Genomic DNA, 25,928 nt, shown 5'->3' with positions numbered 1-25,928 from the left:
AATGGCTGGTTTGATGTCATATTAGCAATGTGTGAGAGTGTCAGATGTCGAGTATTTAGCAGTTAGGAGAAGCCAGAAGTCACATGCAGTAGTAACGATGTGGTTGCCAGTGTGGGTAATGATGATGAGCATATACATGAATGAAAATGGGAATATGCAGTGTTGTTGGTGGGATGATAAACCCCACACTCCATGCTGTAATAGCCCTGCATCCAGCCACACCATGCACTGTGAAACACCATCTGTCCAACTCCCACTTCTCCAAATGACGGTAGAAGCTCAAGGGACTGAATTTCAGGGGTCTACTGCCTTGGAAATTGATTCCTGAAAAATGTGTGTATGTATGTGTGTTTGTGTGTGAGAGATAGCGAGAGAGAGAGAGAGAGAGAGAGAGAGAGAGAGAGAGAGAGAGACAGAGAGAGACAGAGAGAGAGAGAGAGAGAGAGAGAGAGAGAGAGAGAGAGAGAGTCTATTTTATTCAAGGTCAAAGATTAAGTTATTGCCAAAATACAGGTGCAATATCACATGGTGCATAATGAACCGGTGAGTCACTAGGTCTGTACTGATAAGAATTTTTATCTGGTGGCCTCTGATATCTTCATGGAATAATACAGTATTGATTGGATGATGAGATTAAAAGGAGAATTGTGCTGGAACGCAGAGCTTTAAATCATCTCCAGACATTATCTATGAGGTGAGATTAGTTTATCCTAATTCACTTGTATCCATGCACTGAATGGGGGCTGAATGAAAAATATCTTTAAACGGTGTCTACAGTCTTATCACAGAACAGCACCATGACGTTTGGTATTAGTCTATTAGGTGTTATCACACACCCTTGAAATTAAACACTAGATTTTTATACAGTTAACTTCCCTTGGGCAGTCGATCTCAGTTATACGTGTGACCAGATGAGTCACTTATCCCAGGAGAGGAGACATACAGAGGCAATACAAAGGGTGTTTAACAACGTCTTCTAGAAAAATGCTCCCTAGATCATAGTTGCAAGTTGTTTCATTGCGAGGGATAAAACATGATGAGGTGGTAACAGTCAGAATCAACGACAGGGTGGTAACAGTATCTCTGAGCAGCATCACACTACTCTTTGGTTGATTTATTTCCAACAGCAGCACATCAAGAAGTAATTAGTCAATAATATACTTTTTTAATTACTGAAAAAACAAACAAACAGCATATTGATATCTGTTTGTAGTTACATGTAATCTCTGCATAATGTCTGTTAAACATCTTATAACATAAGCAATACACTGTATGCTGGCAAGAGCCTAATTTTAAACAGGGCCCAAAAAAATAGGATCGTATTTCTCCTGTTTGGCATCTCTTGTTTGTCACTGGCTTGATTTTAAGTTCAGAAGACTTATTTATGTACAGTATATAAAACTCTTTTTGGACCCAACTTCTTCTATCGCCTGATTTCATACTAAGACAAAATTTGAGCCGTTTTACATGAGGACTGCACCATATTAACATTTATTAACATTTACATTTATATATTATACATTTACATTAACATTTATAAGCTTGTCTTAAAATCCATTTCTATTCTTTGTCTCGTGATGCTATTTAATGTGATGTTATATGATGTTATGTACAGCATACATAACATCAGGAGAAAGTGCTAGGGTGGGAAGGCTACAAAATACGTGGGTGTTTACGATTCTTAATCAGGATAAAGGTGTTTATTAACCAGTTTCTTACACAGTGTTCGGAGTATCTCTTCATAGCCATGCTTGGTCTTGGCTGCAAGTTATGAGAAGCAGAGACAGGAATGAATGGGATAGACAGTGAGTCGAGTTCCTCTTTCACACATGATAAATGTGTCTGGACACCTTCGACATGCCGCTTTCCGCACTCGTCCCTGCTCTGCAGGTCAGCCAAAGACATCTGCCTCTGACACTTCACTTCACGCTCCATCTCTCTGACGCTCAGATGTGTCATGACTTGTTACATGCTGGGAATACTGTCTTATGGATGGCAGGCTGGTTTAGAGGTCATTGTGCACATTTCCGGCGGAAGAGTTTTGATTCATTCAAAACCGCATGCTACATGATGCCGGACTACAGTTTGTATGACGCTCGTATAAGTGACTAATAAAAATGTACCTAAACGCAAATTAAACTCACTTTCCCTTCCAAACCCTCACCAGGCTCCTAAAAACCACATATAAGCTATAAAGTAATTGATTATACCGTTGGAATGATTTTACGAATAAGAAACAAGAAAAGAGATCTAAATCTTATCAAATTCCCAGAGATTATCTTAAATAACATACCAAATGTAATATACAGTATTGTCAGTTCTGTGAATTATTATTTTACTCATAGTGCTTTTTATCTTTCTCCAAAACCTTCCTCCAAAACATTCAGTTTTTTGTTTTTTTTTAAAGTAAATTTTAGATTTTCAAATATTTGAAAAATATTTTTGATATTTGAACAGCCTGGTGGTAAAAACAATCTGACTATGTCTGAAATCTTCTTATTTAAAGGCTAGGTTGTAGGCTTGAACACTTGATATCAACTACACACAAAGGCTCTTGTCCATATTCACAAGTATAGCATCAGTGACTAAAATAAGTTTGACTTCTGTATTTTCTAGTTCTTAGATAATTGTGTGTAAGGTGAGAACTTTCGATTTGAGACACAGCTCATGACAACAATCATGAAGACAGTGTAACATTTTAAAGAAAATAGAATAGAAGCCTTTATTTTGTCACGTGTACATTACAGCATAGTGAAATTATTTCTTTGAGGTTGAGGTCAGAGTGCAGGGTCAGCCATGATACAGTGCTCCTAGAGCAGTAAGGGTTAAGGGCCTTGCACAAGGGCCCAACAGTGGCAGCTTTGCAGTGCTGGTGTTGAACCCCGATTTTCCAATCAACAACCCAGAGCCCTTATCTGCTTAATAATTGTATTTAAAGGTGCAGCAGGAATAGCTGGTCAGAATAGCATGTAACAGCAGTCTCTTATGACAAATATGCTAAATCCACTGTGCCTGAAATCACTAAATAATTTCTACCATGATTTCTAGTAGATGTCACATTTAACCCTCCATATTTACATTAAATACGCATACCATAATGTGAAACAAACATAAGCGTAAAGAATTTCAATTGTTTCGTTTTTTAATGTGATGACATTCAATTGTGTCCTTTGTATCATATATTAATTGTTCTTTGTGTTACTTTATCTTCATATAGTTTATTGAGTTTTTTTTTTATTTCCACCCTTACCATGCTATCAGGCAGGTTACTGAAGTGTAAATCCACCCATTGCTGAGCATTTACGCCGAATCAATGATCTGCAGTATGCAGTGGCACAACAGGTAAAGAAATATGAATAAAGAGAGGGCTTGTGGCGTGATGTGATGTGATGCATGGACTACAGTCCTGTCTGGTCTCTATGGTATATAGTACAGACACCCTCCTATTATCAAGCTATTGATTTCAATGTGTTATTAAATTTGGTGTGGGAAGCTTGGAGCCTTTAAAATAACTGTGAAAACAAAATGTGTGAAAAGAATACTGAGTCTGAGTTTATGACCGAGTGTTTTGTTTTCTTTCAGCACAGGAGAGCTGTGTCTAATTTAATTTCAACCAGTTCAGCTCTGTTTTGTCTTATGTTTTCAATGCAGTAGGAAATCTATTAAATATCCACACTAATCATAAACAAAAAGCATTGCATGGACTTTTCTTATGCTTATTCTTTATTGCTATTAATAACAATGACATTAAAATCTTGACTCTGATTGTTCAGATTGTTTCATTTTCTATACCAGCACTTGTTCTAATACATTATCGGTTTTATAATAATAACTAATTCACAGGTCATTTATGCCTGTCACTCCACATAATCTAACTCTAATATTAAAAGGCTTAAAATGCCTGCTGTTCTTTGACAAATAAAAATGACTGATCATGTATGCGGAAGTTTTACTTGCGGAGGCGTTTATTTATCCTCAGTGCTTTGTAACAGTTAGAGGTAGAGGTATAACTTTTGTTTTTCCATCACGGGAAAGTCTAAGGACTGTAGATGTTGCAGTCGTGCAGTTTCTTAGTATGAAGCTGCAGTTCTTTCTTTGTTGTTACAGTAACTACAGAGAATATGAAGAACATACTGTTTACAGCTGTTGTTTTGTAAGTGATAACAGGAGCTAACTTGCTTCATGGACATTCCATAAACGGATAAACAGTATGGCAGGGCTATTCAATTAGTTTGTCATGAGGGCAGTTCATGAAAAGCATCTCAAATGATGGGCCAGCGAGATATGGCTTGCAATATGATACAACAACAATATAGGAGACAGTCGAATAAGTTTTTTTCCTACATTTAAACATGCTTGTGTTGTATTTTTAATCTGCATTACAACATCAGTGCACCCAATAATGATACATTCAACTGGGTAAATCAGACAGCCATATCGCACTCATTTAGAATTTAACTCATTTAACTGGCACATAAGTGCACATAATAAAAAAGTTTACAATATGGAAAATAACATTGTTAATTGTTATGTTTAATGGTATTTTTTATAAAAATTTATTATTTTAGTATGACTGTTTAAACTACAAAAGCCATCTAAATAATTGACAAACATTTAGGCTGCCTTCTAATGAGAAAAATTATATTTTTTTAGATTTGGCAACAGCAGTGAAATCAGATGTATATTTTATCAGCGAAAGTGGTGCAGGTGCTGGGATGTGAGGGACGTGTGATTACTCGTTTTAATGGCATTCATGTGTGAGTAGGAATATTCATGTGTAAGCAGAGAAGGGTTAATGTTGTGTGTGTGTGTAAAAAACCGAAGGAAGAAATGAACAGAAGAAATGATACTAACAAAAGTTCTGATCTGATCATCGTTCTGTCAGTCATCAAGTCTCACAGGAGAGGCTCGCACCACTCACCTAATGTCATGTGACTCCTGCTCTGTGCTGCGACTGCGGCTCATGCTGAATGGAACAGACGCGCGTCACTTCATAACTATAGGATCCGTTCTCCCACTGAACTAAATTTATTATAGAGATGTCTTTTTCACACTAGGATACTTGGTGGGCCGGAACAAAGGGCCGCCAACCGAATAGCCTAGCAGTACGGTGTGTTTTTCGTAATAAATCATTTTAATTACTGAAATATTTGCTTTGAAATGAGAGGAATGAAACACAACAGAATGTGCTGTTATGGGAAAGTAATACTACCTATCCTGGATGCATCACACCACCCTGTGACTGATTATTTTATTATAACACCGTGCCGCATTGTGTTTCATTTCTTAAGTGTATATTGTGAAAATTGCACAAGAGCCAGTGTCAGTGCTTTTTGTCTTTTACATTAAAATGAATAAAAAGGACCTTAATTAAGGTATCAGTATGTGGGTTATTATTAATCAAGCTGTGAGCAGTTTGGTGGTGTATGCTGCTTCTTCTGAGATTCAGGGGAAAATATAGGTTACATTTCATTGGGATCACTTATCAGGTAGGGAGTCTTTTTTCCCTTTAATTTTCTTTCAACAGGCAACGCATGTGTCACTTTATTGCTGACTAGCATCTCTAAAAAAACAGCATGAATTGAAACAAATCTACAACTACGCCACATCGTTCCATAATGCAAAGTATCCTAATTCAGCTTTCTGTAAATCTCCATGAAAATGAAGTCAGGCCATGAGGCCAGTCTTGACTTAGAGCACTGAGTCTGTCTGGGAGAGGAAGCGGTGAAGCTGCAGGTGCTTCTAGGTTCATCACTCTACATGTACTTGTTGTATATTCTTCTCTAGATTTCCATAACAATTATCTGAGGCAGATCTTAGTGTTAAGATGAAGGACTTGGTTATGAGTGGGTTACATTTCAATTTTTTTATTTGGCAAGAGAACAGTAATTTATTTGTGGTGGACCCATTACCCAGACGAGGCTTGGAAATATGAGGTGTGTGTTGTAAATACATTTTGGATGGGTTGCCGTTCTGTAGGCTGGTGACACACATCTTATTACAGACTCATTTACACCTAATGGAAGGCCAGTCCATCGACTGGTAGTGTTTTTTTTTTTTTTTTTGGGAAGGTCAGAAGAAACTCTAAAACTTAAAGGAAATCAGCATTGACACAGCAAGAACATGTTAAAATCACAGCACAGGCACACAGAAGACAGACAGACAGACAGACAGACAGACAGACAGGACAGTAGACCGAGATCAGGATCAAAGTTGAATAATATAACAGAAATCATTCTAATATGTTATCTAATATGTGATTGTTTCTATGGTAACAACACCTGCAGGGAATTAATATGTATGCTGCACATAATTTAAGGCAAATAATAAAAGTGTTTTTTAAAAGTGCTTTTTGTAGGGAGGTTTTTTTATTTACCATTTGTAAGAGGCATCTCCATTATCAGCGCTTTAGAACAGTCAGTAGTTTTTCGGCTGTGGGAGAGTCTTATATTTTCCTGTTTCTCTATAACGATATGTTTTCTTTTTTGTTTTTCTTTAATTAAGTTTAAAAGAAGTGAAAAAAGATGAGATTGCTGATGGAATGGAATGCTGCTATAATGGAAGTGATAACAGGAACAAAGTTTTACAACATTAAATATAATCTACATTGTCATTGTTTTTTGTTGTTTGTTTTTTTTAAATAAAACATACAGCATAGCGTTTATTAATTTCTTAGATATTGTGTATTGTGAAGGCCAAAAAAGTCTTATGGGTTTATAATATGATTAAGATAAAATAAAATTTCATTCATTTATGGAATGATATGGGATAAGTGCAGGACTAGGTGTAAGGCTGAAATATGGCAGATTATATAGCAAGGTTCGTCGGTATATTAACTAAATTCTTCCCATAGCTTGTTTTGAGGTAAATGTTCATGGCATGCTAATGGCTTTGATTAATATTTAATACATGTAATCCAGTTTAATTGAAATTTGAAAGCAACATGCGTGCTTAGCAAATTAAAACTGTCTTGATTAACAAATGTATATACAACAGAATAAAAAGCATTGATTTCCCAAGAACAATATAATTCAGCAGATTGTTGCTTTACATTGCTTTGTTTATAATATTTTCTAATTACTGCAGAAATTCTAAGAGCTGCTCTGAGGCCATTCTCTGTGCTTTAGTGTTTGAGGATTCAGAGCATGAGTCTTTTGCATGTTTTATATAAGCTTCAGAAATGTGTGATAAGGGATTAGTCAATGCATTAGTAAAAGCCAGTGGATAATAAAGACCATAGAAAACCCACTCTTTTGACTCTAAACTCAATTGCCTGTGGACAGAACAGCCTAAAATCACTGAAAGGCAGTCTGAAGGATTTTGTGAGATCTTTGGGTAAACCCTAAAATGTTCTGGTCTGTTTTTCTCTGGTAATAAAGTACTGAACCATAGCAACAAAAAAAAACCTTTTCAAATTGTCCCACCATTACGTCTCCTCTCTTCAGAGAGAGAGAAATGCATTTTTTCCATGTTCTAGGTATACACCATGTATGTGTATGTCTTTAATTCATTTTTATGTCTATATTCTGTAATTAAACACCTGCAGTGTTTATTCTTTTGAAAAAGCCAGTTTGTGCCTGATTTTGAAGGAGTGAGGACAGAGCAACGGTTGTGAGGACAGATATCCACAAGAATAGTGTATGTTCCCATAGGTGTAGTGTACTAATGTCTTGTACCTTTCTTGTCAATTTGTTGACTGGCATCATAAATCATTTGGGAAGTAAAGTGAAGAAAATAAAATAGTTGAGGTTCTTCAGTTTGTCCCTTTCTGATAAACCTTTGATTTATATATATAACATCTTTTATTGAGGTATCCCAATGTCTCCACATTGCATTAGGCCATTCTCTGTTTCATCCTTGTCGATTATTTTTGTAATCAGGATACTTCATTTCACGGTATGCACTTTTTTTTTTTTAACTTTTCAGAATGAATTATGGCTAGATAGGATTAAGCCTTTTGGAATACCAAGTACTTCCCTACAGCAAATCAGCGACAATCTGATTCGCATGGTCTGAACCAGCATGATATCGTACATTCTCATAAAACTGTACAATTAATCATATTTAGAACACTATTTCGGTTATTCATGCATTTGTTTATTTTTATTTATATAAATTTGTTTCAAAAAGTGTTTCAACCTAGTCAGGGTTACAGGGGAGCTTTGGGCAACAGCGGGAACACTGGGCAGCAGGTGCCAGTCTATCAAAACTAACATATACACAACCATTTACATCTAGAGGCAAATATAGAGTTGCCTATCGGCATGTTTTTGGGACACATACCATATCACAAGCTCAGGATCAAATCAATGACCTTGAAGGTGTGAAATGACCATGTTGCCCACTGTGCCCACAAGCATAAACAATGACAATATAATTAGGATAAGCTATATATATAGGAATTAGAAGGTACTGTAATGAAGGAGTGATGGAGATTTAAGATCATGGTAATAAAAATGCTATTTTCTTGATTGTAAGAAATCATCACGATTTCAATGGTGATCAAAATAATAATCTTATTTACCTTTTTAGAAATAGTTGTGCAGGCTCCTCACTGAGCGATGCAGTGAAGTTCACCTCTGTGCTCTCTCTCTCTCTCTCTCTCTCTCTCTCTCTCTCTCTCTCTCTCTCTCTCTGTCTCTCTCTCTCTCTCTCTCTCTGTCTCTCTCTCTCTGTCTCTCTCTCTCTCTCTCTCTCTCTCTCTCTGTCTCTCTCTCTCTGTCTCTCTCTCTCTCTCTCTCTCTCTCTCTCTCTCTCTCTCTCTCTCTCTCTCTCTTTCTCTCTCCCTCATTCACTCCCTGCAGTTTGACATGCAGCAGATGTCTCTGGAGGAGCTGAAACAAGTCCTGTTCCATGCCTTTCGGGACCACCTGACAATGAAGGACATTGAAAACATCATAGTGAATGAGGAGGAGAGCATGAAGGACAACTCAGGAAACTGCCAGACTGAATTTGAGGGAGGTGAGTGGTAAAGGATATTTCACTGTTTATTGTGGATCTTCTTTCTCGCCTATGGCTTCACTGGTGAATGGAAAGATGATCATAGCTGTAACTAGCTAGCTTGTTTCAGAAGTATTTGTTCTTGTACCTCTCACTTAGTCTGCTATGTGGAAAAACCTTCATTCCATGGCTAACCATTTTGCAGTAATTACAGCCCTCAAACTGATCTCAGAACATCTGAAAAGGACGTTTTTGATTTTCCTATAGACTCATTGGGTCTTTATGTTTAGCACTACACTATCAGACTTTAATTTCTTTTTAAGAGGTATGCAACACACTTATTATAAGTCTGATCTGAATATTATACAGGGCAAAATGACAAATAGCAGTAATTTATTGTGCTTTTAGAACAATCGTTTTTAAAGGAATCAACATGTATTTTTAATGCTAAATGAAAATAAATGGTCACAGCAACAGATGAGCTTAGTTATAAAGAAGAAGTAATCCAATGTGACTGTCTGTATTTGTATCCCTTTTGGATAAATACCTCTATCAGCTTTCATGTTTAAACCTGAAGTGGGGGTTCGCTAAAGAAGAATTATGCTATTATGTTTATAGCATATTATCTGTACATTCTGAATAAATACTCCATATTTGGTAACATCATCTGAGAACCATTGCACATAAACATTATCTATTTTCAGTTAACATATTTGCACTTTTGGCTAATGATTCTGTTGCCTTTAAATTGCCTTTTTGTTCGCTGGCTAATCAGCAGCCATTCAGAGCTATTCTGACAGACAAGGAAGGAATGTGACTGTTTAAGTCAAAGTGTGTGGAAAGAAATATTGGTAATTAACAGGAGTGTTACAACCCCTAGTCACAAAACATTTACTTAATTTAATGCTGTGTGGTCTCTTCACAAAGTCTGACCCATTGTTTTCACTATCAGGTTCCAGACACACATTTGTTTCTCTTCTGTGTGACTTCTTTAGTGCATTCTAAAGGGAAGAATCGGCAAACGTGTGTCCGCAAGAGCCTCATCTGTGCATTCGCGATGGCCTTCATCATCAGCGTCATGCTTATTGCGGCCAACCAGATGTTGCGTAAGGGTATGGACTAGCTCCGTCCACTGTGACCCCTGAGTGATATTACCTCTGCTCCACTTATCTAGCCAAACAAAACATGACAACAAGAACTAAATCTGTAGTTGACATTTATTGCTCTGTATCTGGGCTTGCAGTGAGCAAGCATCCCACTGTGCTAAAGACACCAGCCCACTCCTCTCTGAATTTAATGCACTCTAAAGACTTCTATGCATCCAGCTTTAAAGCATATAACAAAGTACTTCTTTCTCAGAAGAACTGGAGCCAACACATGGAAGTCACAAACGGACAGGATAAAACACTAATAACAGTTGTTTACCCTCCCTTTATCTCTCTGACAGGAAGACACAAGGGCTCTGTGGTGCCCCATAATGCAATAAGATTTTGGCCCCTTCTTGTATTTGTACGTGTTTCTCTCTCATCTTCTCATCAACTCCAGACTCCATCTGAAATTGGAGTCGTGAGGAGGACGCCACTTCACCAATATCTCCCATCAAGGTCACTTCATTGTCTGTATTTGAGCATGTGCATGTAAACTTGCTTCAGTCTTATAAACAGCATTAGATTTTGCTATTGAGAGACCATTTCCTGATTAAAAATGGAGTCACACAAGCTGTAGCAAAGCACAGTGATTGAAGGATGATACCATATTTTCCAGACAATACGTTATTATTGAGAAAAAGGTACATCTAATGAGTAAAGTGTGGGATTCAAATATATATTTGGTTTTATTTGGTTTAGTATTTGGTGTTCAAGTTAACACCAACACCAAGTATTCTATTTGAATTTAATTCTTTGCAGCTTAGTTGTTAGTTGCATTTAAATCCCCAAAAGCACCAACAGTTCAACAGGAAACTTTCTGTCCGACAAAATGTTTTTGTACAATCATGCTGATTCATATATGAAGAAACATGTTTGACAGACAGGCAGAAATGCCTCCTTATCCTGACCGGTTGGATGTTAGTGGTCCACATACATGATGGATGTTAGTGGCCCATATACATTTGATTGTCTTGATTTATAAATCCCTGAGCCCATTTTTAATGCACAACATCCAGCTGACTGATAGAGGGCATTTTAGAGTCTGGAAAATATGGTAAATATTTTAGTAAAACACCAAATTCCAATACAGGTAGATGGACTGTGTGTAGCTAAAATAAAATGAACAGCTATGTTAGTAATTGCTAGTCATGCTTGGAACAACTTAAAGACATATCAGGGTTAAAGTCATTCTCACTGATTAAAACTATGTATGAGGTCTTTTAAAGGACTGATCAACATTTTGTCTGATTACTAGTACAGCGATTCACTTCTGCAGAAGTGACTATGACAGGTTTTTTGGACTTTTTTGGTCCATTTTTGATTACTTATTCAGTTCAGACTCAGGCACAGTGACTGAAACATTGAAGTGTATCTGAAAACTGGTCTGTCTCTTAACCTTGTCTTTTTATCCCCTGTTCCTGTACGTAACCCTTTCTCTGTAGTACAAATACTATAACTGTTTTAAATATATTTAAATGTGTCAATATTCCTGTTGCCTGTCCACTCTGTTTGTGTGTTTTAGTGTAGCAATGTTATGTTTTCTCATATAGCACTGCATGCATGTCTGTGTATATAATGTATAGTGTCTGTTAGATGCATACCTGAATGTTTAGTCCATGCATGTCAGAACCTGTTTCTACACATATGTGTAAAGCACTGAGTTAAATGTTTTTCTTTCTTTCTTGGAAGCAGTCAGTTGTCTTCCTGTCATCTCTAGAAAAGAATTGATGTGATAATTGAATGAAATGGTCCATTAAATGCCATTTGGGCAAGGAATAAAACACAGCAAGGCATGCTGGTATAAGAAAATAATCAATGGTGGGGTTGATTATATTGAGCTATTTATTTTCCAATAACAGCATGCTCTGTGATATCTTATACCGCTTATGCCACAGCAGTTTGCAAAAATATTCCAAATTTATTTTGTAACAGACAATACACAAATTAGTTTCTGTTATTCCCTCCCTCACAAACCTCTCTGTTTCTATAAGTTAATAAAACTACTGCAAATTGTCCCCACAAGCACTCCCTCCTTTTGGAAAACGTACAGAAAACTTATTGCTTTACCTCTGACTGTTAGAAAAGTGCTGACCCTGGAGACTCCTTCCAAAAATGTTAAATAAACGTCTCCTCACACACTCTTCATCTGTTTATGTGGACTGTCTGCCTTGCAAGTCCCTGTGTAAATTGTTACTATGGAAACAATAAAGTGATAGAAAGGAGTGTGTTAATATAAACCTGTGACTTGGCTTGTGGCCGACAAGCTGACAGTATAGTCAGAGCTGCTGTTAGAGAATACGTATAAATTAGATCAGAGGTAGGAAAATTTAATGGAGCTGTGGTATAAGCTTAAAATAATAACTGTAATGTAAAAAAAAAAGTCGGTACTGAATGTCCAAGACAGGGCTGCAAAGAGTGAGAATCCAGCTAGAGTGATGAAGCAATGGCAAAAAGAATAGGGGAAATTGCCATGCCGCATGTGCTTATCTTTTATTAGTAGCATTCAGATTTTATAGAAATGTTCCAGTTCCAGTGAACAAGGTGTGGCCTCTGTGCTGTCAGTTCCTAGGAAGGAAACCAGGCTATCCAAGTGTTTGTACAATTCTGAACCACAATTCTGAACCATGTGTCATATCAGTTGTATAGTATAATTCTAATTCTAAATTGTATTATTTGGATTTTTTCTTCAGATCTTTCCAAGATTTGATTGTTAATGTGTAGTGGTTCTGAGAAAAGCTGCACTCTTCTGTTAAATGAATACGGTGTCAGTGGCTCCATCTAGTGAGCCCTGTGAATCAGTCTGTGGTTTTCTTTCTTTCTTCCTTCCTTTCTTTTTTTCTTTCTTTCTTTCTTTCTTTCTTTCTTTCTTTCTTTCTTTCTTTCTTTCTTTCTTTCTTTCTTTCTTTCTTTCTCTCTCTCTTTCTTTCTTAAGGAGAAAGCAAATATTTATTGTGTTTGTATATAGTCCATTTAAAATGACCTACATTTAAAAAAGCTATGAAAAACCCCAAAATATATATTTTTCATTTTAATTGATTCTATCATTCCCAGATAAAAATGTAACTGTAAAATGTATGCAATGTTCTGTCTATCTAAAAACGCTAATAATGAGGTGTCTGCTTTTGTTGTGTGCCATTCATGTCGATGCCATGTAGTGGACTGAAAGTGCCAAAACTCCAGGTGCAATAGTTTGTTTATGCCCCAGTCATTCAGTTTAACCCTGACAATGCAGTTACAGACACTCAATAAAAGACTAGTTTTGGCTGTTTTTTTATTATTTTGTTTTGTTTTGTATTTTGTTTTTGACTGTATATGTTTTAGAAATATTTACTACACTTTATTACAGTTTTTATTTTGCGTGTAAATTATTTGTTTTTGTTTCCAAGGTTTTTATTATGCTTTCTGGAATTTTTTATCTGGTTAAGGGGACAGTGGGCTCTTGAATTTAGTTTGCTCTCAATCCAGAATCCTCTCTTTTAGCATGCCAAGTGAAATGTTCGGAAGAAATTTGTATTACGTATTTATTCTTATGTATATGATGCATTTTATTTTTAAGAAGCGCAAAAGGGATTGTGGATATGCATAATGGTGTACACTTTGCATGCAGACTATGGATTGACAGTAAAATTATAGCAATATGATTTTTAAATGAGAAAAACAAATCTTGTAAGAAAATATGAACGGATCATTTGTATATTGAATAAATGACATATACAGTGAATGTGAAAATAAACACCTTGTATCAACTACAGTGCAAAGACTTCTTTATTTACTCTTCCATTCGCTGTTATCTTCCTTCTTTGGTTTCTTATGTTTAATTCTTTATTATTGATTTTATATAGTTATTAGCCTGTTTGTTTGCTCAAATCTAATACAAGTCTATAAAATAACAATAATAATAAACTAGCATGTTCTACGAAACTAGTGGAACATTATAATTCTCTTTCTGTTTATTATTAACTGCATGTTCTGAAAGATACATTAAATAATACCTGGAAGTTAAATCATGTTTTTTTATATACCTTAAGTTGAAGTATTGTAAAGGTTTCGAAAAGTATTTAAAAACTAAAAAACTTTTTGATGTTGTTCTAACAAAATGTTTAGTGAAGTATTAAGACTGATGTAATCACTGTAAGAAAAAAATCCATAAATAATGTTTGTTATTAATTATATTATCAGTAAACATTTCGACACTATGTGCATACATTTCAATTGTAGAATATTGATATATAAGTTGCTGCTATTATTATTAACACACACACACACACACACACACACACACACACACACACACACACACACACACACACACACCCTCCACCCTCCACCCCCCCCCAAACCCCCCCCCCCCCCCAAGGGTTTTATAACGTCCTTGAAAGCGGCTTAGCCAATCAGAAGTGACGCTTTGCTCTGTGGTACTCTGTGGTTGGATGAAAGCACACACTCGCTCACTCAGGATTCCAGAGAAATCCGAATGCGCGATAAGACAACGATTGGGAAACATTATAAGAAGGCGTGTTTTATGTACGGTTGGACTTGTCCTTACAGCCTTATTTGTTTTATTTTACCAAACGGATATATCTAAACGAGGAAGAAGCAAAGCACGAGAGGTTTTAATCTGTATGTATAACGACAGTTTTTTGTTTGTTTGTTTGTTGTTGTTTTTTTACTAATATTTCAAAAGAACATTCAAAACTAATATGTATTTTTTACAAATAAAGTGTTATGTATGCAAGTAGGGGTTGAATTAAAACAAATTACGCCATAATTTATCACATGCGCGTGGTTAGTAAACACGGAAGTGACAGGAAGCTGTGTACAGTCATATATCAACACTGTATGTCAGCTCTGTACTCCTTACAGGCCTGTAGAACTTCATTAATATTCTAAACTATAGCCTAGAGGATATACGTGTAAAAAATATATTGTTTAATATATAGTGTAACGTTTATTAAACGTCGTAAGTGCTGTATGACGCCATCGCTTTCACGACATTTGTCCACCTTAACCTTTTTTAGCTGTGTATGTTTTTATGTCATTTTATTTCATCAACATTGCCTTTTTCGTTGTTGTTTTGTTGTTGTGTGTGTGTTTTTTTTAGACAAACACCAAAGATTCACGTCACCATGTCGTTTCTGTCTAGGGTTGCCAGGTCTGCATGATAAAATCACCTTTTCAATAGCTAATTAAAAATTGTCCAGTACTAAATACTGGTGGGCCAAATTTTGTTCAGTACACTTTGCACTTGCATTACACCATATGGTGTATGCATTTTCGAAGGTTTGTATTGTCTCAGATGGATTTTTTAAAATAACTCTTCCCATTCTATGACATACACACAACAGCTTTAACAGAATCAGAATATGGTCACTTTGGGAGAACATGCAGTACTCTACAGTGTCTACACATACAGTAATCTAAGCTAGGACCAAATTGGAGCCCAGGCAGCAACTAGATCAAAAGTAGGACAGTGTTTTTGAAATTTGTATACCTACACCAGGATAGAATTTGTTTATCTATAAACAGCTGAGAGAGCTTGAGTTTGTCAACCTTGGGAAACCATGTCTCTTTGTCTCGTTTTGTGCACAATGGCATCATCATGGTGAAAAACATCTTGGACGCTTGGTTTCAGATGTTCTATATGAAGTACATTCTATATGAATGTGCACTTTTAGCTTTGTGCTAACAGTTTGGGGAAGGCCCTCATACTGGTGTGATTGTCATGTGTCTGCAAACCTTTGGGAATTTTGAGTATTTATATTTTCTGCTTTATGCTGTTTGCCATTCCTCCTCATCTAACCATCTCCTGCTATGTTGAAGTCATGTCATTTTTCCCAGACAGTGGCATGTTCCAATTAATCTTCAGGGTTGCCAAGCTTGTGTTTTTAAAAGCATTTGAAAGGCCAGATATATAATACCATAATTCAAAATGTCTTTTTTCAGGTGTGAAGTCTGCGTTCTGTTGAGGATATACTGAATTCATTTAAGGGTAGGTTTAAAAAACTGTGTAAAAATATTACAAATAATTAGAAACTAGTCTGATTTCTACTCAAATAATGCAATTTCCTCAGTTTGTTCAGAGTCGACGGGATGAAAATGCAATGTCATTCATGTATGAGTCACAAATTTCAGTTTTTAGAATTTTGCTAAGTAATTGTATAATAAAATAAACTTATGTGATTTCTGGAGAATGTAACAAGGATATTTGAGCTAAAAGCCTAAACATGCATCCAAATGAAACCAAAATGTCTTGCAATGGACATCTCAGTTTCTGAATTTGAATCCTACTTAAAACCTGTCATGACTGAAGATGGACGGCAGCTTGAAATGTTTGGGCTACAATATTTAACATGGCATGTGCTATATTAAATTCCAAGTCAATTCAAGTCACTTTTATTGTCACATCGCCACAGCACATGTGCCTTGGTGAGTGAAATTCTTAGGAGCAAACTCCAGGAATTACAGAACAGTTATGCAGATAAGATATAGAAAATGAGTTGACATGTATGAGCAAATTGCACATTTTCACATATAGTTAGTGCAATATGTGTGTACAATATGTACAATTAACAAACAGATATGGAATCAACCAATGAACATGTGCAATATGCTCATACATATAGTCAGTACACACAGTGTAATATTGGGCATCCTTACAGTAGCACTACACGTTATATGCAATATGTACTTATATAATGTATGTGTTAATATATGTAAATATATTATATATAAAATACTATAAAGTGCAAAACAGATTGCAAAGGTACAGAAGTGACATGGATGTGCATCGGATGGTATCTAGTGGTAACAATCTGACAATAATGTGCTTGCATTGTGTTTTCACAGATCGCAGCATGGCCATGTGACTATTTTATTGGCTCTGCATCAACAAAATACCATTAAGAGCATACTTGTGCAAGGAAAAACAAACATTCAGGTAAATATAGTCTGAGATCCAGCTGTGTTGAACTCTGTAATAATGTATGGCTGTAAAAAGAGTAGACAGGGTGAAATATCTTCTCTGATCTGTTTCTCAGAAAAATGATGGATGTTCCAGACCTTGTGGCAAACAGAGATGTCCACATGATGCTTTTACAGAGGAAGATACAAAATGCAAACACCCCAGAGGAAAGGGAACAATTTGAAAAGCAAAAGTTTGAGCTCCATCAGGTAAGCATGTTACCAATGCTAATAACTGGTCATTATTAAAATGTATTTAAAATACCTCTGTCAGGAAGGGCATCCAGCATAAAACCTGTGCCAAAATCAAACATGTGGACTAGATGATCCGTTGTAGCCATACCAAACAGGGAGCAGTCAAAAAAAAAACAAAATTTAACATGTACCGTTAATCCATTGAAAGTTATCCTCATCCTCATATCCTGGCAGTCTGTTCTTGGGAGTTCTGGTCCTTCCCATTTGTGTAAAGGAAAAACATTTAATTTTTTTACTTTAATATATACTTTGGGATATTTCTTTTCTTAGGGCAGAGACCTGGTTGTACAGTCTATGCAACAGATAGTGGAAAAGTGCACAGACTCCAATGAAGCTTTCCAAGAGGTTTTGCATGGACAAAGCAAAGCCTACTCAACTAAGCAATATAAGGAGGTTGCTGAGCACTACAGAGAAAAGTGTTTTGACTGGCATGATAAAAAGGTGGAAATCTCACATTCTTGCTTTAAGTGTACAAGTGCATAATATCACCATGTTGTTCTGCCTGGTCTCACACTGTGTTTGTTAAATTTTCAGTATCAGACCGTTATGGACCACCTGTACCTTTTTGCTAACCTGCTTGATAAGAAAGTGACAGTGGAACGGTAATATCCTCCATATGTACTCTACATTTTAGACATATTTACACTCATTGGCCACTTGAGCAGATATGAGAATGAGTCCATTGAAAATCTCATTAGAACTGGATCAATTATTTATTTTTTTTACAAGATATTCATCAAACAGTAAGTAGGAACTAAAGACATGAAGGGGAGGAACTGATGTCCTAACCCTGACGTATGCTATAGGATTGGTCTGAGAAATCATTTTGGATTTTTCTGCATCATATTTAATATATATCTCCGTTCAGTTGTCACTTATGATGCAGTCACTTAGGGGGTTTTTACACCTGGTCACTTCATGCTGTATTTTGTAGCAACCGCATGCACCAAAGCGTGTTCCGTTTCAATTACCCCGGAAATGAGGTAAAATATATTTGCATTTTGGGCGGGAGTAAAAAGATCGGTTTCGTATCCGATTCGCCAAGACGCATTTATGCTGCCATTTCAGTCATGGCTCTGTGCCCTAGATTGTATCTGTTGTACCAATACCAACCCCGACCCCCAACACACACACACACGCACACACACAACCATATCAGTGTCATTAATGTACTAAGAGTATTCAAACAGGGTGTGGCAGGGCACCAGACAAATTACACACAACAACAGCTAGTTTAGAGTCATTCCAGGGAAAGTAGGTAAAAGGACGAGGTCAGTAATGAAGTCTGTACCACTTCATCACACATTCTTCATTTCCATCATGTCTCATGATAACTACCTTACAGTGCTTTCTTTTCCCATTAATTCCTTTTTTTTTTTTTTTGTCAGGATTAAGAACGCGATTGAAGAAGTGGGTACTGACATGAGAGCCAAAATGGAAAAAAAGGAGAACGAAGAGGAAAACGAGATGGAACAGTAAAAGGAAACGGAAACTGAAAGCAAGAAGATGAACATAAGATAGCAAGGGGGAGAATGAATGAATTGGTCTCTATTTGCAAAAAAAAATTATACACGTATATATTAAATAATATATTTAAATTATATTTAAAGTCCAGAGACCTTTTCCAGACTGCTATTTCAGTATTAATAAATACCCTTAATAGTTTATTTTATCGCTACAGATAAAAGTGGGCTCTTGTGATTACTTTTTTTTTACTTTTTTACTAAATTTGCTTTTGCTTGAAATTGCACATAATCAGTCTGGATTAATTAAGAGAACAGCAATTGAGACCTTCAAATAATCATGCTGATATTTGCTATACACAATACTAATGAGCTTATTCCTAATCATCTGAGCTACTCAGTAGTCTTCTGCTTCTGACTTCTTGTAGTGACTTCTCAGCAAACGTCTCTAGGTTACGACCGTAACCCTAGTTCCCTTTCGGAACGAGACGCTGCGTCGAAACGCTATGGGAACACCCTCTGCGTTTCGACGCAGCTCGAGTTCCAAAAGGGAACATCTCTAGGTTACGACCGTAACCCTAGTTCCCTGAGGAACGAGATGCTGCGTCGAAACGCACAGGGCGTTCCCATAGCGTTTCGACGCAGCTCGAGTTCCGAAAGGGAACTTTGGTTTACTGAGTTCAAACGAACAAATCTTTTTTTAATGACTCACTGTCATGTGTTTATTTTGGTGTTACAATATCGCACATTTAGTAGTTCAGAACATAGCATATATAGTTGTTTTCATAGAATTCATAGAATATATAGGAAGTGTGAAGGCTTTAAATGAATAAATCATAGTAAAAAAAAAAAAGCTCAATTTAATTTTCAGTGCACTTTTATTGATTGCTGTTTCTCTTCTAGATTTTCTACATTAAATGCACCATTTCACAATGTAAAAGTTTTGTTCAGCTAAATACAGTGGCTATTAAAGCAAGTAACCATTTCATTTTGTAGTTGTTTGAAAAGAAAACACAGCCTGGTCATATTTAGATCTAGATTAGTACATGTCATCCTTTCTGCTTCATCACATTGCTTGTCAGATTTTCCACAAATAATCAAAGACCATTTTTAAACAAAGATGACTTTATTTCAAAACTGTCCTTTAAAATCAGCATGTCTTAATTGTACCATGTGGAAATCAGGTAATACATATAACAATGTAGTACCAGTGTCCTAATACAATCAGCTCCAGAATTAATGGCACTCTTGAAAAGATTGAATTTTAAAAAAAAGACTATAAAATTGTCAGTAAAAATAAAATGTATTTGTTGTCATTTTTTGTGGTTAATCATCACTTCACACTGACATGAGAAAGCTAAAAAAAAAAAGTAAATACATTTTTTATACAAAAAATGTACATTTTTTATACAAAAAATGTTAACACATCTGTAAACAAGTGTGTTAAAATAATTTTAAAACCACATATGGCACTTTTTTCCACGGGTTCATGTTGGAGTAACAGCTTAGAACAGGAAGCAGGTTAATAACCAAGACTGTAAATTGGCTTTTCTCAGTCTATGGTCATGTGAGTAATAAATTCCTTTAAAAAAAAAAAGAGGGGAAAAAATTATGCAGCAAGTTTTTAGTATTTTTTTTTTATTATTAAACAGGATGATAAAGAATTATGGGAAGACTGCAGCAATGCTTTCATACCTTTGTGATGTTGCAATATTTACTCTGCTGGATTTAAAGTTTGATATACTAAGAAGTGTCTAATGAATTAAAAGCAATGCTAACTACATTTCTGGCACTGCTGCATCCCACATAGCTCTCAGAAGACGTTTTTATTTTTCTGATTTATATGTGCAATTCTAATCCAAATAGAAAATGAACATAAATAAATCTCATTAAATAATACACTGTTGAATCATTTTCCATCTTTCAAGTTGTTGGTTGTTTTCTTATTTATTTTCATGTGGTTAACTGACTTGTTACGTGTGGAGTGTTTGCATTATAATACTGAATTGTGTGCACTGGACAAACTGCTAGCCCAATAAATAAAAGTATAAATAGAATTTTAACCATTTTAAAAATACTTGCAAAAAACATTCTGTAATGTTCATGTTAAACTAAATAACACTGTAATGTTAGGATAAGGCAGTTCATGGGTAGTGTTTCTTGTGTGAAAGAAAAAAGGGAACGAAGGGAAAAAATATTCATAATAGTGCTGACAGAACCCAGTGCCTCATAAAATCTAGCACCCAGTTATAAGTTCATAAATGCTAAAAGTTGTCATAGGATGATATATCCACTTGGGTAGAATGTTTAGCACCCCTAAACATAATTTCTAGATGTTTTATGATCAAAATACATTGGAAGAATGGCTTATACTTGCTATGCTATACAGACATGTACACAAGATGGCTGGTGTTTGCATGTGTCCCATAGTCACTTGTTATTTTTGCATGTCCTCAGAAATGAAGGCAACATGTCCGGCATGGTGCGATACAAACAAAACTAGTCCATAAAACACCATGTTACTAATCAAACTAAGACTGTGTCTCATATCACATGAGGATGATTCTAGACTGTACTAACACTTAGTTTAACGATCATGATTAATGTTTGAATTTTAATCTTTCATGAAACACTGCTGGGCCCCTGAGCAAGGCACTTAACCCTCTATTGCTCAGTTGTATAAAGTGAGATAAAAGTCACTCTGGATAAGGGTGCCTGCTAAATACACAGTACGTGAGGGAAAAATAAATCAAGTCAACAGGATTGCTAGCTGCACTACATACTGGTAAACGTTATTACCATGGCAACCTGTATTAGGAAACTTCATAGCACAGCGACTGGCACCTTGCAGCAATATTTTAATAAAATCTTAACGTAACTAAAGGCATGAACAAAACTAGTATTTCAAGGCACAGAAATGTGTGTGCACAGTTTAAATGAAGACCCTGATGGACAGGAAAGTTTTGACTCTGATGAGCCATCTATGCATGTGAACCGTGGAGCTCAGAAGAAACTTTACAAGTCAGATCTCAAGTATAAACCATGCTTTCAACAGGAAAACAATCAATTTGGCCAAAATTTCTATTTTTAGGGGTTTTTGGCAATGATATGTGAGTCACACATCTTCATTGTATTATCCTAAGGGTATGCTAAATTTTGCACTCGATTCTATACATAACACATATGTTCACGTGTGTATCCAGTTCTAAGGTGCTACACACTGTGCTATCATTCATTACAGATGTTGATAAACTTATAGAAAAGTATCAAATACGGTTGAATTAAATCATATTTGTGAATAAAAAAAGGTTTATCATGAAGTCTCTCTGCCCCTCATATCACTGTAAAGTTAAAGTAATGTGATTGGTCACATTTATCTGTGGACGTAAGTTCCTTCTGTATAGGATTTTTGTAACAAACCCGAAGAGAACATGAAATCCGCAGTGTGCTATTAGACAGACTGTTTGCTGGAGTGAAAGCAGTCAGAACTCAGTATGTGCCGGACTGCTGAAATCTTTGGTTCCTGTTTCACTGGGTTTAATAAATACACCCTCCATGGCTTTCCAGTAGCTGTGCTGGCTGTTGCTGGACATCGCGTGCACTTCTCTCTGCCCATGGATAGGCCTGCCGTACTGCTCGCCCGTCACTGACAGCAGCGCTTCTGTGGCAGTATGCTGGAAACGCACCGACTCATCACGCTGCCATACAGACCCACCACATAGTACAGTCCACTCATCCAGATGGTCACCTTCACCATCCTCTCCAAAGGCACTGACTTCCTAAGTGATCAGAGAAATAAGTTAAAGTAACTGTTTAGCAAACTATTCCCTTTCAGCCAAAGGTTTTCCCATAAATACCTGCCCAAATCTTCAGACAGTTCCTTGAAGACTTTACTATGAAACATTTACTATGATATATGTGATGCATCAAAATACATAACTTATTGTTAAAAAAAGACAGCTGACAGGATGGTTATTTACAGAGTTCATAGGATCATGGTCTTACACCATAGTGGGATAATTCAGAGAAAATTTTGGCAGAGGAGATTATGGAGGGGATCGTGTCTGTACTTTAGAAATGTGTGGACACCACAGTGACCTTGTTTCAACTTATTTCTGTCCAAGAGACAGAGTCTGTCTTTAAGAATTAATTTCGATTAGGGAGCAGTGAAATGTCTGCAGTGCTTGGTGCTTATCGACCTGGTTGGACGACAGTGGAGATGCAAAGTAGTGGCTGTGCAGATTTCGGCCTGTGTTCACGTGTGTGAGCCTGATGTTCTGACCACATCTAACTGGAGTCCCCCGGTTACAACCTGCCCCAATGGTGCCCCGCACGCTCCAGTAACTATTGCTGTCTTCCACAGTGGTCACTCCAGTCACCGACTGCTGGCCGCTACCTGATACAAAATATCAGAATCAGGATAAAATAAAAGAATATCAGAATCCAGATAAATCTTTTAAATGGCTTTAAAATGATCATTCAATTGCAATTCAGTTAACAATTCCTGCTATATTAATGTTGCAATAAAGCAAATCAGTTTTAAATCAGAGCACTGTTTAATTCTCACATTCTTAAATCCTATTGCATTGATTCAATTCATTCATTTCAACAGAAGCTCTGATGATTGCAAGACAAACCCCCAAGTCTACAATAACGATAAAATATTTCATATGTATCATTTAATCAACGATAATGATTTTTGTTTACAAATTGCTGAAATATAAGAGAGATTTTCCAAGAACACGTCCCAAGATGTGTGCCTCAAACCTGCCAATAGTGATAGTTTGTAATAGTTTACTATACCATTTGTAATAGTTTATTATATGACAAGATTCCTGTTACCACTTACAGTACGCTATAACTAGTTATAAACAGTCATTACCTCATCTGCCTCTTGTTTCTCTCTCTCTCTCTTTCTCAAAATTAATAAAGCAAAAAATAACAGCTACTCCCTTGTCCTCAAAACTGTCTTGTGTTGGAAAACATACTATTACAAAGTGGAAATAGACATGGATCTCCCTATTAAAAGAAATTTGACATATCAAAAAAATAACAATAGCAATAGCAATGAATGAGCTGATTTTATACGACTGGCAACAGTGCATTAATACAAAGCTGTGATTTGTCTTCCAGCCGGGCCTGTTTCAGAAAGGAGGATCAACCAACTCTGAGTTTAAACTTGAACTCTGCGTCGACAAACCCTGAGATGGGAAACTCTGAGTTTTCGGTTACAGAACAGTTGAAATGAGTTACTTTTATCAACTCTAAATTGACTGACTGAGTTAAGCGCGTGCACCACAACTAAAAAAAGAGCCATTATAAATGAAGCGCAGATATGAGTCACCATGGCAACAGCGTCAGTAAAAAAAAAAAAGTCTGCATATTTCCCACAAGCAGAACTGGAAGTGCTTATGCAAGCATATGGAGAATTTGAACACGTATTAAAAAAGAAAAAAGAAAAAAAAGGAAACTATAAAACAATAGAGGATTTAACATCAAATTGTAAAAGGTGTATTTGAAAAAAAAATATATATATATATATATACACACACGTATATGTGTATATATATACGTATATATACACACATATACGTATATGTGTGTATATATACGTATATATATATATATATATACACACATATGTAAGGCAACGCAAAGCATCTGCTCGGATATAGAGCACGGCCGCGATGGCTGATGTGAGGAGATTATGGATTTTATTTACTGTTAAAAAAAAAAAAAAAAAAAAAAAAAAAAAAAAAAAAAAACGGTACCGCTCAAATAAAAAATACATAAGAATGTGACAAAAATCCACTCTGTGCTCAAACGAATTAATACAGACTTTTCATCAACAGGATCGTCCATAAAAGGACACGCCATTTCATTCATTTTACATTTACGGCATTTAGCAGACCCCCTTACCCAGAGTGACATATTTTGTTTCAATTCATACAACTTAGCAATTATGTCCACAAAAGCTTGGTGGACCTGGGATTTGAACCCATGACCTTCTGATCAGTAGTCCAACACCTTAACCACTGAGATCCCACATTCCCTTTGCTGCTCTCTGCGTAACTGAAATGTGGGCAATTAATGAGGTGTTTAAACTTCGCTTCATCGTGAAAAAGGGGAGGAGACCGACAGAAACTCTGGGTTTACCGAAGAAACCCTGCTCCCGACCTTGTTAGGTTCACAGAGTAAGTTACTATGGTAACTCTGGTTACTATGGACTCTGAGTATAAGTTACCTCTCTTTCAGAAACGGGCTTAACTTAACCTGCTTTCTCGGGTTTAACATACTTCCCTTTCTGAAACGGAAAACCCAGAGTTTCCCTCATTTCAGGGTTAACATACTCCAGAGTTTTCACTTAACCTGTTTTCTGAAACAGGCCCCAGGTCTGTTGTGATCAAAAATGAATCAACATTCGCTGACCAATCAGAAACGAGGAGCGTTATACAACCAACAGCAACCAATTAAAACACATTGTTAGCTGTTGGACCGTGTCCTGAATCAACGGACATAGTGCCTGACACTGCCTTTAAAATACAGTCGCGTGCAGAATCGTGAGCACTCACCGGATCCGTAGCGCACATCATGAGAGTGGAGCCTGACGTTGTGTTCAACGTTCAGCAGCTTTACCACTGAGCCGCACGTGACAAAACTTATTTCCGAGCCAAAGGAAAAACTACACACACAGGATAATGAAGCCGAAACAAATAAAAGCACCAAGAAAATAATACGTTTTCCCATTGCTGTCACTTCTATAGATGTCTAAACGTTCTGAAAGACGAGCTCGAGGCAACGTCATCACCGAAAAATACCGGCGGAGTGCGTGTGCTGCTCGATGTGCGCGTGCTGTTCGATCGCGCGCCTTCGTGCGGTCTGGAGCAGTATGTAAGACATGCATCTGCACCCGGATCAGTGCCCAGTGATAATCATGTTTAAGCTCTATCTTAGGTTAATGTATTTCCTACATGAAGTACGTTATATGAAGTTTGTTTTGATTTTTGACAGTCTGCCATTAAAAGACGAACTTTTATGGTGGAGCAAGATAATGACCCTGTGCCAACACAGCAGATGTTATTCCCTACTTAGTATTCTATACACTTCAGTATTCAGTACTATTCACTATTTCATACACTTGACCCTTCTACCACACTTGCAG

At 36.5% G+C, this 25,928-nt stretch overlaps 3 protein-coding genes across 5 annotated transcripts in view; 2 read left to right on the top strand and 1 right to left on the bottom strand.

Moving 5' to 3' along the window:
* caln2 (calneuron 2) overlaps window positions 1-13,822 on the top strand; it is a 33,962-nt gene extending 20,140 nt beyond the window's left edge. For both annotated transcript variants that reach the window (XM_027148616.2, XM_027148606.2), the window contains 2 exons: window positions 8,805-8,961; window positions 9,936-13,822. In XM_027148616.2, the coding sequence (XP_027004417.1) occupies window positions 8,805-8,961; window positions 9,936-10,063 (285 nt within the window). In that variant the 3' untranslated portion in view covers window positions 10,064-13,822. The remainder of the gene's footprint in view (window positions 1-8,804; window positions 8,962-9,935) is intronic.
* Window positions 13,823-14,508: 686 nt separating this feature from the next.
* Window positions 14,509-20,082, top strand: LOC113649342 (legumain-like). 2 transcript variants are annotated; one of them, XM_027157087.2, is made up of 7 exons: window positions 14,510-14,708; window positions 16,032-16,077; window positions 16,935-17,025; window positions 17,126-17,258; window positions 17,574-17,744; window positions 17,838-17,905; window positions 18,692-20,082. In XM_027157087.2, exons 4-7 carry the CDS (start codon window positions 17,130-17,132, stop codon window positions 18,780-18,782), a joined length of 459 nt encoding a protein of 152 aa, XP_027012888.1. In that variant the 5' UTR covers window positions 14,510-14,708; window positions 16,032-16,077; window positions 16,935-17,025; window positions 17,126-17,129; the 3' UTR covers window positions 18,783-20,082. The 2 variants fall into 2 exon arrangements, with proteins under 2 accessions (XP_027012895.1, XP_027012888.1); XM_027157094.2 differs by lacking the exon at window positions 16,032-16,077 and having other exon boundaries at window positions 14,509-14,708.
* Window positions 20,083-20,393: 311 nt separating this feature from the next.
* On the bottom strand, window positions 20,394-25,631 carry sdf2 (stromal cell-derived factor 2). The gene is made up of 3 exons (XM_027157058.2): window positions 25,339-25,631; window positions 22,966-23,162; window positions 20,394-22,545 (listed from the first exon to the last, which is right to left on the bottom strand). Exons 1-3 carry the CDS (start codon window positions 25,511-25,513, stop codon window positions 22,249-22,251), a joined length of 669 nt encoding a protein of 222 aa, XP_027012859.2. The 5' UTR covers window positions 25,514-25,631; the 3' UTR covers window positions 20,394-22,248.
* Window positions 25,632-25,928: the final 297 nt, after the last annotated feature.

The sequence above is a fragment of the Tachysurus fulvidraco genome, chromosome 21 (genome assembly GCF_022655615.1).
Source record: "Tachysurus fulvidraco isolate hzauxx_2018 chromosome 21, HZAU_PFXX_2.0, whole genome shotgun sequence".
Taxonomy (NCBI): Eukaryota; Metazoa; Chordata; class Actinopteri; order Siluriformes; family Bagridae; genus Tachysurus; species Tachysurus fulvidraco.
The sequence above is the reverse complement of the archived record's forward strand: the minus strand, read 5'-3'. Positions and strand labels throughout refer to the sequence as shown.